Source organism: Drosophila santomea, chromosome 3R (genome assembly GCF_016746245.2).
Source record: "Drosophila santomea strain STO CAGO 1482 chromosome 3R, Prin_Dsan_1.1, whole genome shotgun sequence".
NCBI lineage: Eukaryota > Metazoa > Arthropoda > Insecta > Diptera > Drosophilidae > Drosophila > Drosophila santomea.
Genome location: NC_053019.2, coordinates 6,248,327 through 6,259,005, shown reverse-complemented (window position 1 = coordinate 6,259,005; position 10,679 = coordinate 6,248,327). Strand labels below are relative to the sequence as shown.

The 10,679-nt window shown below is 41.5% G+C and overlaps 1 protein-coding gene across 4 annotated transcripts; it reads right to left on the bottom strand.

The window, feature by feature from the left end:
• Positions 1-428: 428 nt before the first annotated feature.
• LOC120451777 (phosphatidylinositide phosphatase SAC2) lies at positions 429-7,805 on the bottom strand. 4 transcript variants are annotated; one of them, XM_039635714.2, is made up of 12 exons: positions 7,574-7,805; positions 5,697-5,925; positions 5,217-5,637; positions 5,037-5,158; positions 4,616-4,981; positions 4,220-4,547; positions 4,083-4,153; positions 3,446-3,661; positions 2,985-3,221; positions 1,846-2,919; positions 1,354-1,492; positions 429-1,299 (listed from the first exon to the last, which is right to left on the bottom strand). In XM_039635714.2, exons 1-12 carry the CDS (start codon positions 7,668-7,670, stop codon positions 1,171-1,173), a joined length of 3,429 nt encoding a protein of 1,142 aa, XP_039491648.1. In that variant the 5' UTR covers positions 7,671-7,805; the 3' UTR covers positions 429-1,170. The 4 variants fall into 4 exon arrangements, 3 of the variants coding, with proteins under 3 accessions (XP_039491648.1, XP_039491647.1, XP_039491649.1); XM_039635713.2 differs by lacking the exon at positions 3,446-3,661; XM_039635715.1 differs by lacking the exons at positions 429-1,299; positions 1,354-1,492; positions 3,446-3,661 and adding an exon at positions 1,524-1,598.
• Between the last annotated feature and the right edge of the window lie 2,874 nt (positions 7,806-10,679).

Sequence of the window (10,679 nt, the reverse complement as noted above, 5' to 3'; positions counted from 1 at the left end):
TTGGCAGGGGGGTTGGTGCCCGGCTGCCATTTTTTGCTTCCTTGTTTATCGCTTATGTAAACAAGCCACAAGCCACATCTAGCAACGGGACACCACTTGACACTGACGTGCTGCGTGTTTGATAGGATGGCGAGACCAATGCGATTCCCATTAACCATGGTTTCCATTGGTTCGTTGTTAGCCGACACAATCGCATTTTAAGCATTGAAACACGTATGTATTTTACATTTTCGGTGGCGCATAGTAGCACTTGTATTACGTTTACATAAAGTATTCCTTTATTTACATATACACTACAGAGACTAATATCGAACGTATTCCAACCAAAACGTTATGAGTACCTATAGTTCTTCCAATATTCGTTGATTTTGCTCACATACAATTGCCTAGTTTAATATGATGTTTTGGTTTTTTAGCCACAAAATGTGTTGTTTTCCTATAAGTGTAGCGTGTAAAAAGTTGACAGCCGCCAAGTCTTCTGTTTTGTCTTCTCGTGGTTTTGTGTTTTATGTTTACCAGCATACGTATAACTGTTTCATAAGCCAACTGCTGAAGTTGTACTAACCCTAAAATTAAACTGTCGGTTGAAGCTTAATGCTAAAAGCAGTGCAAGCATATTATAGGACAATAGGTTGCAGTTCTATTAATGAAATACCATCACTCACCAAAAATGGCTTTAAAGTCTTACCTATTGGTAAGTAAAATTAAAACCAATCAACAATTCATGATCATAATAAATAACATAATTTGAATAATCAAAATATTATTTAAATAAAATAGAATCTAATTGTTTATAATATTGTTAATATTCAATAAATTATATCTCTTCAAACGATCACTTTGCCCATCTCCTCTTTAAATATGCTGTTTATCCTTGTTGTCCATTATAATACACCCAAACTTTTTTTCGATTGCTCAAAATTGTGTAACTCACTACAGCGTGGTGCTATATTAATCACAAATATGGTGTATATCATCTATATTATTAGAACCACAAAAACGTTACAATTTAATCTTTGCTTTATGCCTAATATGACATCAATGGAAGTGCCTCGAACAACAAGTAGAACAACTTTCGTTTGTGGCATTCTATTTCGAAAATAAATATATCACTTGCACGCATTTATTCAAAAGTGTGCAGCTTCCGTTATTGCTCGCCTATTGGCCTTCTTACAGGGCTATTAACTTGGTTTTGCACTTCTCGACTTCCCATAGCTCCAGCAAGTGATCCCGTGAGCTTGGGCCGCGCTCTGGTGGAGAATTCTCGGCTGAGAGGCTGGTAGGTGAGAGGACTCCGGTCTGCAAAATTAGGGGTGCTTTAATAAATATATAAAAATAATCAAAGTATTATACCTTGGTGGCTATCTTTCGGGGATCCAAGTTCAAGCCAATGTTCTTGGCCAGCTTTGAGAGCGGACTGGTAAGCTGCTTCAGCTTATTGGCTTCTGGGTGAGTGGGCAAACCAGGAAGGCTTAGATCTCTGGCCGACGTACTGAAAACGCGTTACAGTACAAACACGGCTTAGCTTTATTTATTATATTTATTTTGAGCGATTTCTGGCCAGAAACAGCCTGAGTGTATGTGGTATGGAGCAGGCACTGATATTTCTTTTTTTGTACAATAATACATGCTAGTCTTAGGTATTTATTGTAAAGATTAAAAACATTGAACGTATAGAAGGATAGTAATACTTTGAGCTGGAACGAATAAAACTGACCAAAAGTTTACAAAAACACATTTACAATATCTACTATAAATAGTTCGGCTACTTAACAACATAAGACAAAACACAAAGTTCTAAACGAAATGTTCTCTACAACCAAAGATCAATCGTAGAATACAGACCTTGACACAGGCTTCACCCCCTCTTCCCCGTCCTCGTATGCTTCTTGAGCTTCAACACAGATCAACGGATTCGGTGTAATCGGTCGAATGGGCGGAGCATTTTCCAGAAGGCCTGTGGGCAAACCAACGTGGTCCGTCACGGAGGTAATGGAAATGGTTAGCACATCCTCTGTGGTTTTGCACATGCTATCCTTCTGCTCCAATTGTCGAATTTCATCGGAGGAGCTAGGCGAGCCCTCTTTCTGATTACCCATTACAATACCAACCGAGGGCAGAAAGGCGTTCTCGGTGTAGTTGGACTTGTCCATGGCTATCTCCACATCCGAGTCCACCTCGGGCTCGTACAAACTGTTATCGTGCTCATCGGTATCGGTGCTGCTGGCGCTGTTGGAACTTCGCTGTTTGCGACCCAGGGTGAAAACTGCCTTTTCCGCTTCTTGGCCAGATTCTATTTCGATATCTCTATGACGTATTCCTTGAGAATTCATAGTAGTTGCCAAGCTGCTGGAATGAGCTTGAGGCTTTTTGAAGGTCTGTCCCAATTTCGAGAACTGTCCCGCTACATTTGAAAGTGCCTTGGAGCTGAACTGTACCAGCTGAGACTCGGAAAGGTTGCGCGGCATGCCTCTTGGAACATCCAAAGTGGGTAACTTGCTCTTTCTTCGCTGCAACACACCACCCGTGATGTAGCGGACTTCTGTATTTCCTGCGTTATCCAGGGCAATGCGAAACATCTCGACAATTGAAGTCATAGACTCGGCTAGCTCCTCCTGCGTCTTAATCACGTAGGTCATGTTGTTAAAAAATCTTAGATTGGCCGAGCGAAACATGTGGAAGTAGCCTTCTTGCTCGTCTACGCTGTAGTTGAGACGCAGGCAAAGATGCGTGGGAGCGGATCCCTGAAAAATTTTCGTCTGCTGATGCATGCCCAACTCAATGAGACGCACCTGCGTCAGTTGCACCTTCTCGAAGCGCACAATCTTGTCCAGATGCGAGTCGTATTCGGCTACAATATAGCAATCGTCTGTGAGCAGCAAGATGGTATCCACCTCCGTTTCGTTGATATCGCCAGAGCTGCCGAATAAAATTTGCATGTTTATAAATATTTAAGAAATGCGATGTAAGTTGTCCTAACTAACCTTGGGTCAGCATCTATTAGTCCCCAAGCTCCAACGGGATACTGAGCAGTTCCCAGCAACAGGCGTCGACAATCTTCCACTAGCAACTTGGCTTGCTCGGCGTTTTCTGTTCCGTCATTTTCATCTGGGCCGGCTTGTCCGCCCAAAGCACTGAGTGATTCCGAGGAGACCTGGTTGCCTAGCATCAGATCTATGGTGGCCTGTCGATACGAGTCCTTAAAACGCGCCAAGTAATAACTGAAAGTTCCAAAAACTTATTAAGTAAAACTAAATTTATCACCGGTTAAAAAATAAGCGGATGTGCAAATGATAGGAAAGGATAAGTATTAAATGTGAGAATAGTACCTTTTGTGATAAAATAATCATAGGATATAAACAATTGAAGAAACATAAACTTTAACTGTCAGGAACCGATTTCTTGGCCATCTACTTCAGCTTGGCGTCGCCTGTGAGCTGCGCACCTGGTCGTAACGATGGTTTCGAGGAGTTGTAGCTCGGGACCCAGCACACCGGGGTTATAATAGCCCCGAAGCGGAGGCCGTGTTTCAGGATTAAGGATCTGAAGAATGGTGTCTAGGACCTCGTCCTCCTGCAAGTCTTCTGCCCGCAACAACTGGCCCTGCATCAGATCGATGATGCATTGGCGAAACGAGTCCGCAAAGTTTTGTATGAAAAAGCTACGAAGAAGTTGGGCACGGCATTAGCTACGTGTCAGTGCATTGGAATAGTATTATGGTGTTAGAAAGATAACCCTTTGCTTAACTTTGGGCTTGAATTCTAGACGAACACGTAATCTTGTTCTCATTAGATTTGTTTGAGTATGCAGAAACAGGCATGCAGCGTTAGTAAAGCATATGAGGACTATTTAAAAACGGCTTTAAAAATATAAACGCATGACATGGCTATTGAACTTGAAGTTTTGATTGATTGGACGCCCAATTACCAGTAATTAGCAGAATGACCGAGAGTCTATTATAATTTTAATAACAAAAAGGAAATTATTATTGACAAGGGGATTAATGAAGATAAAGAAAATGGAACAAATGAAAGGCAGCAACAAATACAATAATGTTGGGTACATAGAATTTGTATACGAACCGATTGGCGGAGTTCATGCCGTCTTTCATCATACCGCTGATTTTGCGTTCACCGGTGCGAGTATAGTCTCCCTGAATTAAATCAAACCAATTTAAATTTAGTGGACAATTCGATTAATTTGTTGTTTATCTACTTGCCTTTAAGGCATTGGTGCCAGCATACTGCCTACTGATTATGTCACCGTTGTTTGCCCATAGCACCATAAATGGAGATTTCAGTTGTTCCGGAATGGGAGTGTATGGCGGAGAGAGGCCTAGTTTTACTAGCTGAGATTCGAGCACAGCCTTTCCAATAGCCGTTTGCACCACGTTCGTTCTATCTAGGCAGTCCATGCAATTTACCCTAAACACGGATTTCTGGTTGCATATCATTCCACGTTGATCGCGCCAGTGGAAACCCATTGCACCTGCCTCAGGACCCACTGCGTCTATTAGAGCCGACACATTCTCGAAGCGCATGCCGCGGCTGAACAGGTAGATTTACAAGTATCTATCATTAGATGATCAGATGAGATTTAACTATTTGCATATTACCAGTAATCGTGAAAGTCAAAGGTCACATATATCAATCGATCGTTGTTGTATTTGATCACGTGATCTGCAAAAGCATCTCCAATGGTCTTCTCCTTTCCGCTCTGCTCGACCAAATTGACGATGCACACCCGTCCATAGTTCTCCATTTCCTTGGTAAAGTGCAGTTCAAAGGCCTGTTGGGTCTCTGCAAACCCACGATCGAGGCGTGGCGGTGGGCGGTACTTGTAACCGGGCTGGCTCCAGTAGATAGGCACGGATCCACGCACTTGGGTGAAGGAAAGCTGGTGATGGCGGAATGAGAGTATTTGTTCCGTCTCTACGTAATTGGCGCAGTTTCCCTTCTCGTCTACTCCCCGTCGCTTATAGCTAAATGAATAATATTTATAACAACGACGGAAACCAGTAAGTAAAAATATAATACCGTGTTCCCGCACGATGACGTGATCTCCGCGAAACTAAGGCCAAGGTGAAGCACTCGTTGCCTATAACACAATTTTCAACTTGCATAAATCCCTGAATGATGGGCAGTATCCATGTTTTGTCCTGCGATAAAAACGACTTAGTATTGTAAAACAGTGACGAAAACTTCCGGAACACACACATTCAAGTTAAGCAAATCCCGTATCATATGCATGTTCCAAAAGAATCTCTCATCCGGCTGCGACTGACTCTCCTCCGGTTTGGCCTCATGACGCTGCAGATTGTTGGTAATATCGCAGTCGAAGCTAAAATAAAAGCTGTCCGTCTCGTCGAATATCTTGTGTAATTCCTCCGTTATGCGCCGTTCAATATGCCTGGGCTCCCGAATGCCCACTGATGACTTAACCTGCTTGGTGGCCAAGTTCGCAGCTTGCTGGGTCGTATTCTTAATTGTGTTTCCAGCGCTCTTTACGGCGCCCCACGTCTTGTTCATGCCCTCGAACAGTTTGGTGCTCTTTGAGGAGCCTCCGGCGCTCGATGGAACGCTGGCATTGTTGTTGTTGGAGGTGGAGACGCTGTGCGTGGGGGTGGACTGGTTGCTCCTAGTTAGAAACATAAATTAATTACTAGGGAACACACGTAAGCTATTGTATAAACTCACTTGGTATGCTTGCTGCAATTGGGCAAATCGGTGTCCGGCTCGTCGGCACTCAGTATGCATATGGACTTGATCTTATACACCAAGTGTGGCGGATAAAGAACACCCACTGCGGTTGCCTCCTTTACCACTATTAAATGGGGTTCATAGACGTTGGGCAGTGAGATCACACCCACAATTCCATGTGTCACTCCAATGCACTCTATGTCGTCCACAGAACTGAGATCCCATCCTGGAAGTAGAATGTAAACAGGTTAATTCATAAGCAATAAAATTAAACCTTTTATTACTGGAACTATAGAATGATGCTATTCGACTAGAATTCAATTTTGAAACATTTAATTTTTAACTTTTTAAATTGGGATTATAGAGAACTTAAGTTAGACATTTTTAAATAGGAACATGTGTTATTGATATTGATGAGAAGGTAGTGATCGAAATCGTATTCAGTCTCTTAAGTTCGAATACAGAAAAGTCGGAATAAATTGTCCGACAATTTAATGAATGATTTGTAGGTATGTCTTCTCCCTAATGACCATGTTCGTGCTCGTTGTGCTTTATTGGGATTTGATTAGCGTACGCCCCCAGAATGAAACAATCTTTCAGAATAAACAACTGGCAAAGCTAGTCCAAATAACTAGAACATTGCTTGTTAGGCGAGGACGAATAATGACCGCCGACTAATGAGGACTGCCCTTAAGTGACAAAGCCTGTAATTTCAGGTCACATATTTGCATCTGGGGCGTTGCGTGTGGAATGATTTCCCCTTTGGGTTTACAACCGCTCATTACTGTGCAGCGAATCCGAAAGCCACCCACATTGCCCACCACTGCAGCTAAAAGCAGCAATGTGCAATAGCACTTTGCGTGCCGGCTACGTGCATCCTTGGGATTCTTTTCAATGTGGCACGTTTAAAAGTTGTACAAGCACATTAAAGCGACCTGTTCTAATCTTATCTAGCAGCCAAGTTTGTCTGGTTGTTCCAAAACGAGATAACACCGGATACTGTCTGGAACCCTTAGCTTAGGCCTTCTACTGCTGGCCTTTAACATCGATATGAAAATGTGGTCCTTATAAATTAGACCAAGTTGATATGGGTGGCAAGCAACTTTTCATCGTAGGGCACCCGATTTTCAGCAAACAATGAAATTTGACGGGCGAAGCATCTGCGGTGACCTTGGCAAAGATTTATGGGCTGCGTATGGGTCAGGGGTCGCAGGGCGGAGTCATTTAAAACAAAAAGTGACCATCCCCAAGGACTTGGCATCGGAGGAGACGGGATACAGTCCGATTCCGTTTACAGGCAGGTTGCGTGTCGCCAAATTGATCCAAATGTAATTGCTGCGCAATGAACACGTCATTAGCGATTGCAGACTTAATTGTTATTTATTTGACTTAATGATAGGAACAGCAGGATGACAACTCGACTGTATACGAAACGAAGTTTACATATACATAGTTCTAGTTGATGGAATGGCATGCAATGAATCTTTCAAGCTCCTAAATTATTAAGCTGTGACCCAGGTCCTGGTAAATCATTGCGCACTTGGAGACTGAACTGAAATAGTAGTTTGATAAGATGGGGTTCTGGAGAAAACCGCATTCCGGGATTATTCACGACTCGTGAATCTTTTAAGGCTTGCGCCCTTGAAATATCTAAAATCGTCGCAGAGTGTTGTGACACATACACACTGAAAACAAACGACACTTTTTCAGGAAGTCGCAATTGCGCATTTTTAGCATATGATACATCACTTGTCTGAATGAACTTTGTAACAATATTGACCTCCGATTATTAAACAAACAATGAACACTGCGCGACCCACAAAAATACCGCACGATTCATTCGATTCGACAGAGTTTCGAGACCTGTAATTTACCTGCTTTTATCGAGAACTCTGACGTCCTTCGGTGCCACCACAAACTCTTGTCCCGCTTCACGAAGATATAGTGTGAGTCGGTCTGGAATACCTCCATGGCTGGCTTTTCTACTCTATTTGCGACATTACCCAACTAGCAGACTAAGTCAGAGAAAACTATTACGAGCAATTTCGCGACTCTTTTGTTTACGAAATTTGTGACATGACCGGTGTGACCAGACTGTGGATGGAACAAAAGGCCATTTGATACTATCGATGGCGGCTGCGACGATAATATCCGGCAAGCATCGATTACTTTCACTTGAAATTTCTCGAAGCGTATAAGAGTTATATGTATTTTAGTAATAGGACAAATACTGTTAAAAAAGGAATTCTTTTATTTATTTATCAGTTTTTGATACTACTACCATTAAAACAAACTTTCTGAACGTAAACTTATTAGCTCCTGAAGCTGTCGAGACTTTTAGAGATCCTGATCTGGAATACATATACTTATAGACCAAACATTTATTTAGTAATAGAACAAAACGCAGTAGACAAAAATCGTAGAAATTAAAGATCTCAGGTCAGAACTTTATGAACTGGGATAGTCTTTAACTTGTTTCGCCACCTATTTACATTAAAAAGTATTAACTTTTCATTAAATAAATATTTTCAATTTCACAATATAAAAATAACGTTTCTGCGCAATTGCCGGTATTTTTCTGTATTTCCACAGCGCTGCCATTTTGAATTCTACAACTTTAAGAGTTGCCATCCAATTTCTACACAAACAAAAACTTGACTGGGCAATTCGTATATAGTGGCTCCATCTTTACGGTCTATTTCCGAACTACATTTCTTAAAGCGGCCAACTTTATTTTCCGATGGCGCCACTCTGTATATTTTTAGCCGTTACTCGTACAGTAAAAGGGTATACTTGATTCTTTGAATAGTATGTAACAGGTTCAAGTAAGGTGTTCTTAATAAGGATCACTAGCCGAGTTGTGCTGACCATATCCGACTATTCGTCCGTGTGCCCGTCCATAGATCTTAGGAACTATAAAAGCTATTAAGGATCAGCCCTGCAGAGAAGTTGACGCAGTGCAAGCTTGTTTCCTTATGTACATATGTATATATATGTATATATTTTCTATCAATATGCCAGACAAATTATGATATTTCTCGTTTGCTCTTCCACAAGCTGTGTAACGGGTGTCTAATAGTCGGAGAATTCGACTATAGCGTTTTGCTATTGTTTATTAGTTTTTAAGAGGTGATTATTTGATACATTTTATACAAATAAATGCCTATATATTTAATAACTTAAAGGAAAATATGATCATTGCCGACTCAAGATAATATTAAAATAAACTTTGTTTAGCTTTCAGAGGATAGTGGTCAAACTAGCAGGAGTAGCTCTTTCTGGAGTCTACAAACCACTTTAAATATACATACCTTATTTAAATCCCATATTTTTTAAGAAGGGAGGCAATAATATTTTAAACAAATAAAATAATTAACCATTATCATACAGGCAAATTTCATTCGTATTCAAAAAGCATTAACAAAAAATTCTCTATTTTAACAAATCTAACAGACTTACATTTTAAAAACATATAAATAAAAACTAAAAATTGGAGCCAATGTGATTCCGGCGTATTTAGATGTTCCTATAGAACAAATATAGTATTATATATCTATATACAAATATATATTATTTATATATATACAAATATATACTTTTTAATTATATTTATTCACTATGCGCTGACATGACTTCTGCTATATCATTTAGGAACTATGGCGGAAATAGCCCAGCTGATTCCGAGAAAGTACACATATAAATTGACCTGTAAACATGTGCGAGAATGTTTTTAATGTAAATATCATATAATCGTATTTTTCTAACTTTACATACACATACTAAATACATATGTACATTCCAGTTCGTTCTAGTATACTTTTAATTATATATGTATTTACTGTCGTAGAGCTGTGGGCGACCCTAAGGATTCGAAAAAATGGCTCCAAGTCACTAGCTATAATAACGATGCTATCGTTTATTTACGAATTTGGGTCATTATCATCAATCAATGCTTTCCCGTCAGTCTGCGGCTGGGTGCGATTATGGCAGCCGTTAAAACGGGTTGAAGCCCCTAGTTTGGGGATTGGGAGTGAAAAATCGATTTGGAAAAGTCTGGTTTCAAGATGTGCTGCAAAAACCATATTTCTTTCCCCTTCCCCGCCGCGAGCTGTTTTCTGGAAAAACAAATGTTTTAATAAAGCGCAGGACATTGAAAGAGCACAAATCAATTTGAGCAACATGCAGATCCGGGTGCTCATCTTGTAAATGGCCCAATCAAATTACTATGGGGACGGGGCCAGCGTTGCGCATTTATGAAACATTTGTCATGCGCGCCTTGATGAGAAAACAATGTAGGCACGTTTTTATGCCACTCCTGGTCCTTTGAGCTGGCTTCGTTCCGACGGGGATGAAGGCACAGGACACGCCGATGAGGTTACGACTGAGGATGCTGAGGAGCTGACGAACGGCGCTCAGCATCTCGCAGTTAATTACCGTAAGTGGCACGGCGATAGTTGCTAGTTGGACGTTGAATGCCGAGTGTTGGTGGCTGGATGCACCTGCCACCCGGAACACGGCGGTCTGACACGGAAACGGACATTCGCAACTGGCGGATCAGGCAAATCAAACGCCCTGCCATCCGGCTAAGCCGGCTCATCATTCACGGAATCCATTCATAAAAAAGATATATGACACAGTCACGCAGAAACACGGGAAGTGCTGTGCTTCAAATTGAATTGCAAACGAGCTAATCGATCCTCGGGGAGGGGAGGGAGGGAGGTAGGCAGGGACCAGGACACGCGCTCGAGGTCCTTTTGCCTGGTGCTTGGGGAATATGAATTTATATCTTTTAATCTGCTACAGCGGCAATGCTCTGCCCTCTTCGGCCCTCTGCCACTGCACACAAATAGAAGTGAATTTAAGGACGCAGGACATATTTCAGCAGAACGGCTGCACTCTGGCTCTGTTAATTGTCACTGTCAAGTGGGCCTTCGGGGTGTAAAGTGTGGTGGATTGGGCGGATTGTGCGGAGTGGGTAGA

Coding starts and splice junctions, on each gene's coding strand:
- LOC120451777 (XM_039635714.2), bottom strand. CDS start 7,670: ATGGAGGTATTCCAGACCGACTCACACTATATCTTCGTGAAGCGGGAC. Junction 5,926..7,573: donor AGAGTTCTCGATAAAAGCAG/GTAAATTACAGG, acceptor TTCTACTTCCAG/GATGGGATCTCAGTTCTGTG. Junction 1,300..1,353: donor CCCGAAAGATAGCCACCAAG/GTATAATACTTT, acceptor CTAATTTTGCAG/ACCGGAGTCCTCTCACCTAC.